Source organism: Eutrigla gurnardus (genome assembly GCF_963514095.1).
Source record: "Eutrigla gurnardus genome assembly, chromosome: 22".
Lineage (NCBI taxonomy): Eukaryota > Metazoa > Chordata > Actinopteri > Perciformes > Triglidae > Eutrigla > Eutrigla gurnardus.
In genome coordinates this window covers 3,121,073-3,137,482 of record NC_139933.1, presented here as the reverse complement: position 1 = coordinate 3,137,482, position 16,410 = coordinate 3,121,073, and the positions used below count along the sequence as shown (strand labels likewise).

At 45.3% G+C, this 16,410-nt stretch overlaps 2 protein-coding genes across 2 annotated transcripts; one reads left to right on the top strand and one right to left on the bottom strand.

Annotated features, from left to right (window-relative positions):
* Window positions 1-1,506: 1,506 nt before the first annotated feature.
* LOC311008346 (L-xylulose reductase-like) lies at window positions 1,507-6,348 on the top strand. Its single transcript, XM_084001944.1, has 9 exons — window positions 1,507-1,713; window positions 1,846-1,929; window positions 2,275-2,372; window positions 4,578-4,732; window positions 4,810-4,852; window positions 5,016-5,115; window positions 5,223-5,287; window positions 5,489-5,606; window positions 5,942-6,348. The coding sequence occupies exons 2-9, from the start codon at window positions 1,878-1,880 to the stop codon at window positions 6,043-6,045; spliced, it is 735 nt and encodes a 244-aa protein (XP_083858070.1). The 5' UTR covers window positions 1,507-1,713; window positions 1,846-1,877; the 3' UTR covers window positions 6,046-6,348.
* Window positions 6,349-6,581: 233 nt separating this feature from the next.
* Window positions 6,582-14,964, bottom strand: rac3b (Rac family small GTPase 3b). The gene is made up of 6 exons (XM_084039432.1): window positions 14,794-14,964; window positions 12,179-12,250; window positions 11,299-11,416; window positions 10,803-10,865; window positions 10,118-10,277; window positions 6,582-9,439 (listed from the first exon to the last, which is right to left on the bottom strand). Exons 1-6 carry the CDS (start codon window positions 14,826-14,828, stop codon window positions 9,309-9,311), a joined length of 579 nt encoding a protein of 192 aa, XP_083895558.1. The 5' UTR covers window positions 14,829-14,964; the 3' UTR covers window positions 6,582-9,308.
* Between the last annotated feature and the right edge of the window lie 1,446 nt (window positions 14,965-16,410).

The following is a 16,410-nucleotide window of genomic DNA, read 5'->3' as shown; positions in this document are numbered from 1 at the left end:
CGTGCCTAAGAAGAGACGAGACAGGATCCAGAGTACCTTACATATACATTTGTATTTAGTATACAAAAAATTGAAATATTTCACCACATAGACATGTGAAGTAATAAAAAATAAGACAAACAGAGTTGGAACAAGTATACAAGTCATCTTACATTACATACGTACATGGCCAATGCATTTCATTATACAACCTCTCCTAAGAATTACAGTGGGTCAAATAACCAGAGAACTTCCATGCAATAGTAGATTAGAATGTTTTTTCGCTGCGTTTTTTTTTTCTCGTCTACATTTCAACACCTTAGCTAGGCAGGACCACACGACATGATTCAACCACACAGTTGCTATGCCAACCAAAGACTAGCGTGACGGAGCAGGGGACCGCAGTGCTGCGTCTCGCCACACGAGGGAGACAGACACACTGCAGACCTGTAAACCATACAGAAATGCATTTCATAAAAAGGTGCCATCCGCCCCCTTTTATTGTACACTGTTAGCAACACTTCTAACTTCAACACAAGCGACTATAATGGTCTGTAAGTGGTCCTAATACTGAGCCTTGAGGGACACCCGTGTCCAGAGAACAGGGTTTGGACATAGAGCCATTCCATGTGACCTGAAAGGTGCGATTTGTCAGGTATATGTAAACCAGGTGAGAGCAGAGTCAGTGATGCCAAGTTCAGCCAGAGTGGAGAGGAGGATGTGATGGTTGACTGTGTCGAATGCAGCAGATAGGTTGAGAACGAGAACGGAGGAGTGGGACGAGGCTCTGGCGTCTCGCAGGGACTCGGTCACTGTGAGGAGGGCCGTCTCAGTGGAGTGAGCAGTCCTGAATCCTGATTGATTAGGGTCTAGGAGGTTGTTCAGCAAGAGATAGGATGACAGTTGGTTGTAGGCGGCACGTTCCAAGGTTTTAGAGAGGAATGAAAGAAGAGATACAGGTCTGTAGCTTTGGATGTCAGTAGCGTCTAGGGTGGGTTTTTTAAAGAGGGGCTTCACTGTAGCCGTCTTAAAAGCCGCTGGAATGACACCTGAGGTGAGGGAGGAGTTGATCAGGGTGGTGAGGAATGGCAAGATGTCGTGTGAGATGTCTTGGAGAAGAGAGGAGGGAATCGGGTCAAGGGAGCAGGTGGTGGCACGGTTAGATGTAACAAGTGTGTGAACGTCTTCAGAGGTGAGGGGGGTAAAGCTGGTAAGACCATCAGAGCTGAGAGTTAGTGGAGAAGTTTTCTGGGAGGGAATAGGCGTGATTGAGGAGCTGATGTCATTAACTTTCTTGGCAAAGTAAGTTGCAAAGTCATCGGCAGTGAGGGAGGAAGGAGGGGTGAGGAGGGAGGAGAACATGGAGAGGAGTTTCCTGGGGTTGGAGGCAGAGGAGTTGATCCAGAGATTGCATGGTTATTGCAATATTTGTTAACATGTTTGCCTTTTACAGGCAGCAGGGGAGGGGGAGAGGAAGGGAGGGGACTGAGAGAGACACTGCACTCACACAAACTCTGAAGAAATCCCAGTGATTTGCTGAACTTATAGAAGAGAAACTGCAACAAAAATATCAATCTCATCACGCTGGTAGATCCAATACCAATACTCACCTTGGTATCGATATTTGGATCGAACCGCCCATCCCTACAGGAGACCCTGCTTCCTGCAGCCCGGAGACCAGAAACCACACCGGATCCGGTATTTGGACGCAGAGAACGTGAGGCGGATTCAGGGGTGACGTTGCAGTAGAGTTTAGTTTTTTAAGTTTAGCTCGATCACTTCCTGACTGGACGCGAACGAGTCACGTGACTGATCGCTTCTCCTCGCTCTGGTATTAACTGTCTGTCTTGTTATATCGATCTGCAGCAGCTGATCCCGACGGACGGACCTGATCGATCATGGACATTTCATTTACAGGAAAACGAGCACTAGTCACCGGAGCAGGAAAAGGTAGACACACACACACACACACACACACACACACACACACACACACACACGAGACGAGATGAGATGGTTCTTTGTGCAAACACTCACACCTACTTTAGAAATTACATCCTTTATTACATCCTTTATGCCCTGCAGGAAACACAAACACATGTTAAGGCTTGGTAGAACTGGCAATGAGGTAATTTATCATTTATAAGCGGTCCGCTCTGTGTCGTTGGTCCCAAACACACTGAGAGAAATGCATAGAATAACAGCCTTTTTTCAGTCTGAGGAAGGGATGAGTCCCAACAGCAGCAGCTCCACTCTGTAATAAGTCTTTGTGTTTATGGATGTTTCGTGTCTCAGGCATCGGCAGGGCCACGGCTCTGGCTCTGGCACGCTGCGGGTCAAAGGTCACCGCGGTCACACGGACGCAGGCCGACCTGGACAGTCTGCTGCAGGAGGTACTACTCTGGAGCGTTGTGTGTCTTTATATTTAAAACAAAATATTAGGTTACTCCGAATGTTGCAACAGTTGTGTTTTTATATGTAAACAAGGCGATTTAAAAGTAATAAAAAAACATTTATAAATAAGTACCCACAGACAGAGCAATATGGAATCATCATACACAGCAAGTGAGTTATTTGTTTCTTGTAACTATATGACTGGGTGAAATAAACATCAAAGATGCTTTACCACGAGCTACAACTAGGAACTACACCAACTACGGTGATGCTGATCTTCTTCTAAGATGGAATTCCTTTGAGCATCCACATTGTTGGAACCCTTCCACATCGTCAGCAGGGATCTCAGGGTCTCAGGTGTTTTGCCCCTTAACCTGGACACCTCGCCTGAGTGGGTCAGCAAAGACTGACTAGCCTTCACCTGCAGAAGGGTTCCAACTGTGGGCTCTCTTCAGCCACAGCCATCTTGAGCTGGACTCCCTGGTGGCTTTCTTCAGCTGTTTGGGTTCCAGCCCCACCCTCTACAGGAAGTAGCTCACCGATTTTGCTGGGAACCTGCTGCAGCCAACTTCAATGGGGTAGCTGGTTGCATGCCACCCCTTTAACACAGCTTCGTCGACTAGGTCCTGGTATTTGGCTTTCTTCAGTTGGTGGGATGTGGCCAGCCTCTCTTCCCAGGGTACCGTAAGCTCAGCAACAATTATTGTTTTTGTGCTCCTGGATAGCAAGACCACAAGACCTCTTCTGGCCCTGGCATCAGCCCTGCTCCACCTCTTCTCGCTGTAGTGACCCAGGCCCAGTCGTCCCTTATATACCACGCCCATGATTTCCTGGTGTTTCCAGTGAGATTCTGCTTACGGCTTGTTGGGGCTTCCACTTTCTGCCGCATTTGATGGTCTTGCTTGTGTGTCTTACTTTCCCATCCTCAGACCAAAGGAGTATATTAACTGCCCTTGCCTTGGTGGCTTTAAACTCCTCCACCGATGAGACTGGCAGAGGAAGCTTAGAGGTCTTACTGTACAGGTTGATTGTATTGAATGATGGGGGGACTCCAAGCCATTTCCGCAAGAACTTGCTGCACAGTCTTTCCATTCCTTCTACTTGGGACATGGGAAATTCATAGAGTAGGAAGGGCCATTGCAGCTGGGGTATGATGCCATACTGGAAGCACCAGACTTTAAACCTCCTGAGCAGTTGGCTGTCTTCGACTGCCTCGAGCCAGGTGTTCAGCTGGGCTTTGGTGCTAGCTAAATTGTCGCTGTCGTTTAGGGAGCTGTCGTACTGCTTTCCAAGGCATCAGATCCTTTGGTGTTGGATTGTGGGGATCTCTGCGCCTTGGATGCTGAAGGTGTTGCCCGTTAGCTTCCCCTTCAAGATACAGAGGCTCCTTGACTTTTCCGGTTTAAACTGCAGGCGTGACCAAGTCGCTATCTGTTCCTAGTGCTCAGGGTCCACTGTGTGCCCTGGATAGATGGAGTATTCACAGTCACGTCATCCGTAAAAGCCAGACAGGCGGGGTGTCTTGTGCCGTCATCTGCTTTCATGCCTCTACACTGCATCGCTCCTGTTGTTAGCAACAGATTCATAGCTGTTATGAACAGGGCCACGGAAATTGTTCATCCTGCCATGATGCCCTTTCTCAAGCCATTTGGTGATGACGCTTCCCATTGTGAACCTCATCCGCAACGCATCCATGTGTGCCATTACAAGCTCAACTACCTCCGATGGAACTTGGTAGTGATCCAATGCCTTTCGGATCAGCTGGTAAGGGATGCTTGGATAGGCTTTGGCAAGATCTAGCCAAATGACAGAGAGTGTGTTGTTATTTCTCTTGGCTTCCTTGATGCAGCCACAATATCCTGGCACTCCTCCTTTTTGGAACTGGGATTGATGAACTCATTGGCAAGCAGGTATGTTGTTAGCCTTTTGGCGATGATGGACCAGAAGATTTTCCCTTCTACATCCAGAAGGGAAATCTCCCGGAACTGGTCTTGTGGAATTGAGCTGGGTTCCAGCTTCTTCTTCCACAGTGTCCGTAGGAGCTTTGAGAGCCTCTTCAGGAGAAGTGGGCAGCATTTGTAGATTTTATAGGTGGTGCCTGACGGTCCTGGGACTGATGCCGTCCGTGCTCTTAATAAACCTGTAAATTTGGGACTTTTTTCTCTGAATTTCTTTGAACCACGCCGCTGTGTTTCCTCTCACAGTGTGCGTCCATCACCCCGGTGTGTGTGGACTTGGCAGACTGGGGGGCCACGGAGGGCGCCCTGCGGGACCTCGGCCCCATCAACCTGCTGGTGAATAACGCCGCCTGTTGCAACCTGCAGCCGTTTCTGGAGGTCACGCCCGACAAGTTTGACCAGTAAGACAAACAATATAACTTTAAAGATTAACATAAGAGTCCAAATAAACACTTCTATGGTGTGATTTCATCTCCAGTTTATTCAATGTGAATGTGAAAGCTGTGCTGCAAGTCTCCCAGGTAAGAGAATAGTTCATACATACACCACGCTGTGTCTGTGAGCTCTGTGTCTGTGAGCTCCGTGTCTGTGAGCTCTGTGTCTGTGAGCTCTGTGTCTGTGATCCCTGTCTGTGAGCTCTGTGTCTGTGAGCTCTGTGTCTGTGAGCTCCGTGTCTGTGATCAGATAGTGGCCCGCGGTATGAAGGCCAGAGGATCAGGAGGCTCCATCGTGAACGTGTCCAGCCAGGCCTCACAGTGTGCCCTCCGAGACCACGCCGTCTACTGTAAGTTACACCCACATCCACCTTCATGCTGCTAACCTCCACCTTCAATCCAAGGGGAGGGTCACATGTTTCACCCTGGTGACAGTTAAGCTCCTGTCATCGTTCAGGTGCCACTAAAGGAGCTCTGGACATGCTGACTAAAGTGATGGCTCTGGAGCTGGGACCCCATCAGGTGAGCCCTCACACTCACACAGCAGAGCAACAACTTCTGGCACTGTGGAATCGTTCAAATGTCATGAAGGGAGTAAGAGGAAGAAGAGGAACTGGGTCATTTTCACAGATTATCTGTCTCAGGTTCTACTGCCGGGATATAGACATAGTTTTATACATTTCCATTAAAGTGACCAACTGTAGCTTTATGTGTTCTGATCAGATCCGCGTGAACAGCGTGAACCCCACCGTGGTGATGACCGAAAGGGGTCGTCTGGGCTGGAGCCACCCGGAAAAAGCCCAACCCATGTTGTCCCGCATCCCCCTGGGCCGCTTCGCAGGTCAGACCGCCTGTATACACGTACCGATCCCACCCTTACCCAGCATGCACATAGTGAAAGGCTTGCCTTTCACCAGTCCATCTGGTTCCAGTTCTGAGAAGTGAAGCCGCAGCTGAAGTGCCTTGAAACTTGCCACAGCTTGTTAGCGTTAGCCACCTAGCTGCTACCTTAGCACCACGATAGCCATCATTCTACAGTTCAATGTAATCTAACCGTGTGTGTGTGTGTGTGTGTGTGTGTGTGTGTGTGTGTGTGTGTGTGTGTGTGTGTGTGTGTGTGTGTGTGTGTGTGTGTGTGTGTGTGTGTGTGTGTGTTGTGTGTGTGTGTGCGCACAGAGGTGGAGGACGTGGTGAACACCATCTTATTCCTGCTGAGCGATAAGAGCAGCATGACGCATGGAGTCACTCTGCCGGTGGACGGAGGCTTCCTGGCCTGTTGAGCGAGCCTCGTCTTTGCACACCGCCCTGCCTTCTACTCCCTGTGTACTTCTACTACTGCTTTATACTGTGATGTCACCAGAGGCTGCTACGGTTTGGCTGTAGTGCAAGGGTTTTTTATATTTTATTTTTCTTCTCTGTCCCAAAACTTTCTTATATAAGCCGATCATTTTGTTTTCGTTTTGATCATTTTGTGTATGGCAATGTATCTTAACCTGGCCGGGACCCCCAAAAATGTCAACATATTAAAGGGGTCACTTTTCTCTAATAATTCCCTTGTCTGTATTGCTTTGTTTTAGCTGAACATCTTTCATTCTGAGGCAGAGATGCAGATATTTTGGACTAGATGGCAGCAGCTAATGATTCTTTTCCAGCTCAATCAATTAACTGATACTATAAAGTCTGTTACGGTTTCCTTTAATCCTGGGTTATGTCTTCAAATTCTTCATTTTATACATCGAAAAGCAGCAAAGGTGCTTAATTCCAAATATCATGTTTATGTGTGCGTGCCTAAGAAGAGACGAGACAGGATCCAGAGTACCTTACATATACATTTGTATTTAGTATACAAAAAATTGAAATATTTCACCACACAGACATGTGAAGTAATAAAAAATAAGACAAACAGAGTTGGAACAAGTATACAAGTCATCTTACATTACATACGTACATGGCCAATGCATTTCATTATACAACCTCTCCTAAGAATTACAGTGGGTCAAATAACCAGAGAACTTCCATGCAATAGTAGATTAGAATGTTTTTTCGCTGCGTTTTTTTTTTTTCTCGTCTACATTTCAACACCTTAGCTAGGCAGGACCACACGACATGATTCAACCACACAGTTGCTATGCCAACCAAAGACTAGCGTGACGGAGCAGGGGACCGCAGTGCTGCGTCTCGCCACACGAGGGAGACAGACACACTGCAGACCTGTAAACCATACAGAAATGCATTTCATAAAAAGGCGCCATCCGCCCCCTTTTATTGTACACTGTTAGCAACACTTCTAACTTCAACACAAGCGACTATAATCCCTTTAGTTTGAATTGTTTTTAGTTTCAAGAGCTAAATATCCAGGTACATGTAGATAGATATTCATAACGCATTCCTTTTTCTAAGGATTATTCTGTACATCACTAGATGTCGTTAATATCCCATATTTTTTTTTCTTTCTTTATGTCCACAGATTGTTGAAAAGTCTCGTGTATTACTACAATACAATATGAAATAGTACCAAAAACGGGACACTAAAAAACTTGGCTCAAAACAATACTGTCTTTTATGCACTACCCTCCAAATGTGAAACGAAGCCTGTCTCACTGATACCGACACACGCTCTCTCTCACACACACACAGGCTCACACACACACACCAGCGTTCATACACACACACACACACACACACACACACACACACAGGGACAGAGACAAACTACACGATGGGATAAATTAAGACAGAATATTTTAAGACCCATGCAAGCTCCTCCGCCCCCAGAGGCAGATCTCAGGCAGCGAGGTTGTACAGCCCCCATGTTTGGCATGCTCGTCTGTCACGTGTTCACAGTTTATTGAAATTACCCAAAGACACTTGACTAAGATCAGATGTTTGGTCAAAAACGAGAACACAATCGTGATCATTTTTTTCCCACCATAAATGGATCGCCAAAAAAAATGTTTCCGTAAGTAAAAAACAGGTAATTTGACAAAATGATCTGAATTCAGTGTTTTTTTTTTCCCAGAGCCTTCAACCATATTAATCAATTCTTGTATTAACAGCTATAACTCGTCTGAAAGCTCCGGGAGAACCAAGTAAGTGGAACTCGTGTGATTTATTTTGTCAAACTAACTATTCAACGATGTCAAGAATGATTTATAGGATTATTATCCCTATATGAATTTATAGGATTGAGGATTAGCTGAAGGTTTCAAGCCCCAAAAAACGTGTGATGAGTTCAGGGACACTGGAGTTAAAAGTATTTTTTTTCCGACTGCTAGGTCTCTTCCATGTAATCCCTTTCAGAGGTAACATGCTCATAGTTTTGTCCATCATTCAGATCAGTACCAATTATGTTATGCATTCAAATGATTGCTGAAATATTCCAAAGGGTTAAAATCCCGAGCAGTAAAAGACTCGATGTTGTTTGGCACAAAACTAAAATAAGGAAAAGTGGAGCTGAATCATCTCCAGAGTCGCTTATCTTCGTATGGTGACTTCGTAGGAAAGAGGCGGGACTTAACGCTGGGAGGGATTTGATTTGATGGTTGAAAAGTTAATTTTAGCCTCCTCCTCTTCCTCTAGAAGTCCATACGAAGGACAGTTACACTCCTCTCCTACTCACGTTCTTTGAGGGCGGCTGGGGAGATATTATGCTAATTACTTGGTGACATCACGACTTAACGGAGGAAAAATGTCCGATTTGAATGGAGACTGAATCTGAGCTTCTGTGGGGGAGAGTAACTTAGACTTTAGACTTTGACATAAGCAAAAAAAAAAACAACTACATTAAAGAACGCACTAAAGGAAAACTAACATAGTGGAAAAGAATAATAGGTCCTCTTTAAAGTCGATTTAGGGCCCATTTCAACCGCTGGAGTTGCATTTAAGCTCGTTCTTGTGTTTCTTGACTCTTTAAAATCTCATCTACGACGTTATTACTAATTAGAATGAGGGCTAAAACTACAAAAATAAGGTTGTAATAAACCAGAATTTAAATTTAACTTTAAAAAAAAAGCATTATGTACATTGAAGAGGCCGTGCGCTGTTTGTGAACTTTTCGTGAATGCAGGCAGTTTGTTGATTTGTGTGTGTGTACATGCCAAGTGCTGATCTTAGACCAGGAGCTGAGGGTAACTTCAGACCTGAGGGCGTTTTCTCATAGTTCACTTTCTACCGAGTCGACACTGCATTAATTCAAGCAAGCGTGGCTGAAAACACAAGAGATGTTGCAGTATGTGGACGAGTAAATAGAAACCTTTTTAATCAGCCCTCAGTGGCAACTTGATGTGGTTCAATGAGTACAAAGGAGGTGGACAGTCGATGTCTTTTCACAGACGACCCATGAGCCTAGTCGGTAATGGTAAAAAAACTGGATTCAATATCGGCCTTGGTACCAATATCGCTTTGAAAAAACATCAATATAAAGAAAGCAATCTCAGCAGTGCACACTCACTCTCGCTAGTTTTCTCTCTCATCCTCTCAGAGAAGTAGTGGTTGTTGTTCATGGTGATGTAAGTGTCGTGTTTCGGCGGGCGCTCCTCCTTCCTCAGAACACGGTGCACCTCTTCCCCCTCTTCTTCACGGGCGGAGGGCAGAGCACGGCTCGGATGGCCTCGTCGAATACCGTCTTCAGGCCTCGCTGGGTCAGCGCGGAGCACTCCAGGTACTTCACGGCCCCTGAGGAAGCGTGGGAAAAAAGGACTTCTCGTCAACCTGACAGCCTCAGTATGCTTCGGACGGATCCTTTAACCAAACAGGCAATGAGCGGAGGTAAATACGCAGATTTTATATTTATATTTATTTATTTTATGTTGATTTGTAGCTGTGGAATAGAGACTTCTATCCATCTATCCATCCATCATCCATCTCGTGTTCCTAAACTAACTAGTGGCCATGAAATCCATGAAAATACAGGGTTTCCCCATAAAGTTGGAATCATTTTTGCAAATGTCTTGTCTTTTATAGCTCCAAACTAATGTTATGCATGAATTAATTTCACCTGGGTAATTGTGACAGATAATGTAAATCATTGCATCTGGTTTAAAAGTGATTATTGATGCATTTAAATAGGAATAAACAGGGAACCACATTCCAACGTTGTGTCCAACAGTGTGTACCATCATGCATTGCAAATCAATGAAAACACTATACTTAATGTGAGTAACACAGCCACAAACTCAATTCATTAACGTGGTAATAGTATTCCATATTGATTCTTTTTTATGGGAGCCTATTATAACATTTCCCAGGGACTACAGCCGACCTGACTGTAAGATCTCCCTACGTTTGAACTGGAGGCTCGTATACGTCACCCATCAGCATGAACACATATCTCCACACAGAACGCCTCCTCACCGATCTCCCTCGCCATGGCGAGGCCCTGCGGGTAGGTGATGGGGGACAGCTTCTTGTCTCGCAGCCTCTCGATGGTGTCCTTGTCATCTCGCAGATCCAGCTTGGTGCCCACCAGGATGATGGGCGTGTTGGGGCAGTGGTGTCTCACCTCGGGGTACCACTAGTGCACCACACACACACACACATTTGCGTATACAAAAAGGACAAAGTGAGTGAGAGGAGAAAGAGAAACAGTTAGCAGATATGGAAGCAGAGTGTCGAGCGCCTTTTATCCCCCGTGACATTCAACAGAGCTCGGAGAAGGGTTTTTATTCGTAGCGCTGCATGAATGGAAGTATAGTTGTACGTATATAAAAACATCCTGAGGCAGGGGCCTCCTCCAGTCGCATCACATGATGATAAAAAACTCTACAGAGGGAGGCCGGACCTGCAGAAAAACAGCGTGGTTTCATATGAGAGCGTCTCATGACCCTCAGCAGACGAAACCACAGCGGACCGTCACGCTCCCTCTGCAGAGTGTTGGGACTCGTTCAGACCTCACCTTACAACACGTCGTTCAGACTGTTCTAAGACGAGGGCTGAACAAGCAGCGTGGTTAGCCAGGCGGAGCAAGAGATGTGCCTCTAGTGGTCAGACTCGGCATTGGAAGGGGGGGGGTGAAGGGGAGGCAGGTCAGCGTACTGACCTTAGCTCGGACGTTCTCAAAGGAGGCCGGACTGACCAGGGAGAAGCATATCAAGAACACATCCTGGGAGAGAATCAGAGAGACGGCTAGTTGAGATGGATGTGTGTGTGTGTGTCTTTGTGTGTGTGTGTGTGTGTTTTATGTTATCCAGATTTGTTTAGGTTTTTTAAACTATTTGTTTCTACTTTTAGCAACAGAACCAGGGAGGTTGTCTTGGTATACTTAGGGCTGGCTCAGGCCTGTCTTGGACCAGCCCTTAGTGAAGCTGCTATAGGCCTAGACTGCCGGGGGACTTCCTCTTTTTCCCAGAAGTCTTTGTGCTTTGTCTCCTCTCAGTGGTTGTAGTCACTTACTTATTCATATTTCTATTATTTACTATTGTTTGAATCTATACATGTTGTAAACCTGTGTGTGTGTGTGTGTGTGTGTGTGTGTGTGTGTGTGTGTGTGTGTGTGTGTGTGTGTGTGTGCGGTTGGGAGGAAGGCGTTTGAATACCGTCTGTGGGTAAGACAGTGGTCTGAGCCTATCGTAGTCCTCCTGTCCTGCCGTATCCCAAAGGCCCAGATTCACTGGTTTCCCATCCACCATCACATTGGCGGAGTAGTTGTCAAAGCTGCAGGGAGGCGGATACCACACGGAGCAAAGATGCAGTTAGAGAGAGTGTATACACCTACTGTAGAGAGACCTTGTTGCATCTCCGAAAAACTCTTTGTTTAGGGAACCGAATCCCCCGTTTAGAGAGATGAAGTCAGACCAGAACATCCGAGTTCTGCTCCAGAAGTAACCACGTTACTTAAATATACTTTGAGACTTGATACATGAGAATCATTTCAAAGTTGACCAACTATATAATCTATCTCAATGTGCAGTCGTCCTTTGCAATATCACCATATATGCAGTGGTGTAGTTCATTTCCTGTTTGTACATAATCTGACAGAAGAAATCAATCCGTTTACTAGCTTTTCTAGACCTTTCAAGCGTATCTAATGGTCTTCTTCAGTAGGTATTTGCTAACTTGTCATGCTTTTTGTTTTAATTTGTTTTGTTTTTACTAATCCAGCAATTTAAAGGCCTGACAAGACAAAGTTTTGATGCAAAGATCATATTTAAAAACAACATTTTCATAAATTAGCCTTGATTATTCATTTGCAGTGTATCCTACTATGTCAATGCATCCAGATGTATTACATTTATAGCTAGTAAAGTATAGATGTAGATGAGTTTTTTTCTTTAATACTACGACAGAGTTCCTGAATTAGAATCAAGGACACATTGCCTCGCTTACAGTATTGAAATATATTGCAGTATATTGAATGGTAACGCAGGTCTGCCGGTCTCGGCAGACTCTTGCCAACGCAGAGTGTGGTCTACTCACACGGTGGGGATGTATTCACCGGGGAAGGCATTGGTGGTGTAGCTGATCAGCAGACAGGTCTTACCCACAGCCCTGAGGAAGAGGACAACATCAGAATACAGCTCCACAACTCCAGTGTGTACTAGAGAGTGTAAAGAGAGGCTGCTTTACTGCCACACAGACACTGGCCTACATTCATGTTGCCTGAGGGACACAGAAGCCCCCTATGATACCCCCCCCCCCCCCCCCCCGACTCAAACCCCCTACCTCTCCTACTTAGAGTAACACAGCCCTCCCCTCCTCCACTCTACTACATGACACGGGGTCAAGGGGTGGAGCAGAGCAGCGGCCTTAATGGATCTGGATCCATCTGGTTTCTGGTGGGAAGCTGTTCACAAAGTTAGCTCCATCATTTACAGCTAAGTGTTAAAGTCATCTTATAGCTAACTGCATTGGTAGCAAGCTGTCAATCACAAGGTAGCCCCGCCCCCTAAAGCATCCCCCGCTTTCTGGTCTGGTGGACTCTAAATGGACCATAATGTACTAAATGAACATCATGCTGGATTGAAGAAGACTTGAAACTAGAGATTGAGACCATAAACTCATGTTTACAATGTTTACTGAGATAATACATCAAGAGAGAAGTAGGACCATTTTCTCATAGACTTCTATACAACCAGAGAGGAGTCGCCCCCTGGTGGCCAGCAGAGAGAAGTAGGGTCACTTTCTCATAGACTTCCATGCAATCAGAGAGGAGTGATGGCCCCCTGATGGCCAGCAGAGAGAATGCAGGTTTAAGGCACTTCAGCGTTGGCTTCACTAGTCATAACTGGAGGCTGTGTCCTGGTTGGTAGACAGATGGGTGGTGACATCATGGAATGGGTATTGGCTGTGTGCTCACGCATTAACAGATGCACCGAATGGTGATGACACACATTGCTAGTGTGTGTGTGTGTGTGTGTGTGTGTGTGTGTGTGTGTGTGTGTGTGTGTGTGTGTGTGTGTGTGTGTGTGCGTCTGATTTGAGGTCAGTCGATTCCTCTGGTTGGGATGAAGATCAGGACAGAGGACGAGGACGTAACAATCCCTAAGTGAGGGACAGATTTTTAAACGAAGGGACAGAATCGGTGCGAGATTATCCTGAAAGTTCAATCCCAATTTCGAGTACCTAAAAAAACCTACAGTTCCCATAATGCAACTTGATATTGTGTATTTATAGAGAGCTGCAGGAATGACATATGTATGTGGGCCAATCAGGAAGTCAACATCTCCCTGGTTCTCTTGACAAAAGGCCAATGGGATTTAGCCACTGGCCTTTTGAATTATTGAAGAAAATAATCTCAAACATTTATGATACTTTATGTTTTGCTTCAGAAAGACATCTATATGGAAGTCATACTGCAGCACTTTATACTATTATTATTATTATGGGAGGAGCTAAATTCCTGTTTCCTCTCTCAATTTCTAGGTTTCTAATCATAGCCACCAGTTTGAAGGTTCTCCTTACTACAATTCCCATGAGCCTTGGTTACTGTTGCCATGGAGATGGCCAAATGAGAAGTATGAAAACTGTTGGCTTTTGCAGGTGGCACCAAAACACTGCTGCACAGCTGCAGAATCCATCCTAAACATGTCTTATTCAAAACATTCACACTGGAATTCAGTGCTGAGCTTTTCCTTCTGTCACATATATTTTTTTTAAAAGGCATATATTGAACATTTGGGGGTAATAATCATAAACTTTCCAGTAGTCAAACGTGTACCTTCTGCAGACACCATCACCATACACATGAATAACAACAATATTTGTGCAAATAATGCTCGCTTTCACACATCTGAGCCCACATTTAGACCCCGCCCACACCTATATCTTACCACACAGTTCCAAACCCACGTTGATGACGTCACCCAGGTTGTTTTTAAGGCTGGAGAAAGCTAATGTGATGTTTAAAATCAACGACATGCTCCTTTAAGTGGGATATTTATAGGATTCCCAACCATCTCATTCTGCACGACCCATCTGTGATATACAGATATATTACTATTACATGCATACATATTTTTTTTGTGCCAACAATCTGAATTAAATCATAATAAAATGTTATTTCCAGACACATATCCCCCCGGGCCTTAATCTATATTTGACAAATACGAAGACAATCCTGCTGCAACTGTCAGCCACATGCAGCCTGACGGGCTCCAGAGTAAGAAACGGCACCGTGTGTGCAGAATGAGGGCAGCGGGGCCTGTTTGCCCACTGACAGGGCCACAAATTCCTTAGCGTGCATCAGCACTTCAGCCTGCCTCCAGTGGCCTACGAGGCGTGTAGGTGTTCCCGCATCCGCTCCCTAGAACCGTCACACACACACACAATGAGCCGGAGGCCACGATACGCGATCAAACCGAATGCATTCACGAAACGGATAGATGGAAATCTACGGAGCACCGACCGCAGAACAGCGACGGATCGGTGAGCCCCAGCCCCTTTTTTTCACTCTCTCCCTCTCTCTCTCTCTCCATAGCATCCTCCCCATCATCCATCCATCCGTGGACGCTTCGCCGAATCACACATGAGGAGAAGAAGAAGAAAAAAACGTGCTGGTGCTCCCGTTTGGGTGTAGAGCGTGCTTTTCTTACCCGTCGCCCACCACCACGCATTTGATCGCCTGCATCTCGACGGGAGGCTGGAGGCTTTTTCAGGCAGGAGCCGGCGTTTAGCGGGTTCTAATAGATCCGACGGTCTGCAACGGAGGTCTCGGATGAGAGCAGCGGGCCAGTCCGCTCGGCGATGGAGCCGCAGTGAAAGGGGTCGGTGACGAGCGGCGACGAGCAACTCCGGAGACCGCCGAGTGTTTTTAAAGGGACAGCGCACGGGAGAGAAAGGAATCCGAGCAGAGAGCACGAGAGGATGCGCGTCCTCAACTTCCGGTTTCGTTTGAATCCTTCAACTGAGCACACTACTACCAGGATACTACTATTACTACTACATAGTAGCAGTAGTAATACTAGTAGCACTATAGTGCTCGTGCTGGGTAGTGCTAGTTAGCATTAGTAGCTAGGTAGCAGCAGGTTAGTGCTAGTATTAGCTTCAATCATACTAGCATTAACCTGCTGCTACCTAGCTACTAATGCTAACTAGCACAACCCAACTGAGCACACTACTACCAGGATACTACTATTACTACTACATAGTAGCAGTAAGAGTGTTAGTAGCACTATAGTGCTCGTGCTGGGTAGTGCTAGTTAGCATTAGTAGCTAGGTAGCAGCAGGCTAATGCTAGTATTAGCACTAATACTAGCATTAGCCTGCTGCTACTACTACAATTAGACTACTTGGCCTACTACCTACCATACTACTACTACGTCTATGATTACTGCTACGACTACTAACCTATGATACTACTAGTACTAACCTCCTACTACTTCTACTACTATTAAAACTACCACTAGACTACTGGGCCTACTACTACTTCTATTGCTACTTCTACTACTACTAGCCAACAATACTACTTGTACTAGCCTGCTACTACTTCTACTAGCCTACAATACTACTATATTCCTGCAGCTAGCTAATGTACTCCCACCAATATCCTCCACTGATTTTCCTAGTCTTCCAATGTGCGAACAGTGAACTATCTTGACAATTAAACATCTTTGTCTGTGATTTCAAGACCCAGTGACCTCATACATCTCCACCCCACCAACACATAACACTGTGGATACTGTTATCTGTGGATGTTAAATAATAGCCTATAATACAGCCACTAAAATCATTTAATCACATTATGAAAAGTCATGAGATATTTATTTCAGGAATGACATTTAATACATATAATCAAAACCAGCAAAAACATTTAAAAACACTGAACATTTTTTATTGCAAATATCCATCACATATCGGATACAATATCAGGATATAAAACAGCAATTTGTATTATAAAAAACTGCATCCAGAATAGAACTTTATTCATAAAATAATCTGTAAAAACAGCAGATAACGCGTGTCACTCAGTTTATCTGAGCTACCGCCCGTCTGGTTAGACAGATACAATGTTAAGGCTTATTTGAAGCAAATCCGGTTTTGTATTCAAACACAAACAACAGGAGGAGAACAGGAATAAATACAGCAGATTGGGCTGGACAACTACAGACGATTTATTTTAAGCACCGTAAATCTCAGTTGACAGGAGAGCTAAAGACATGAGAGTGGAATTTCTTTGGCGATGATCGAAGGAAATGTAAAACATCGAGACA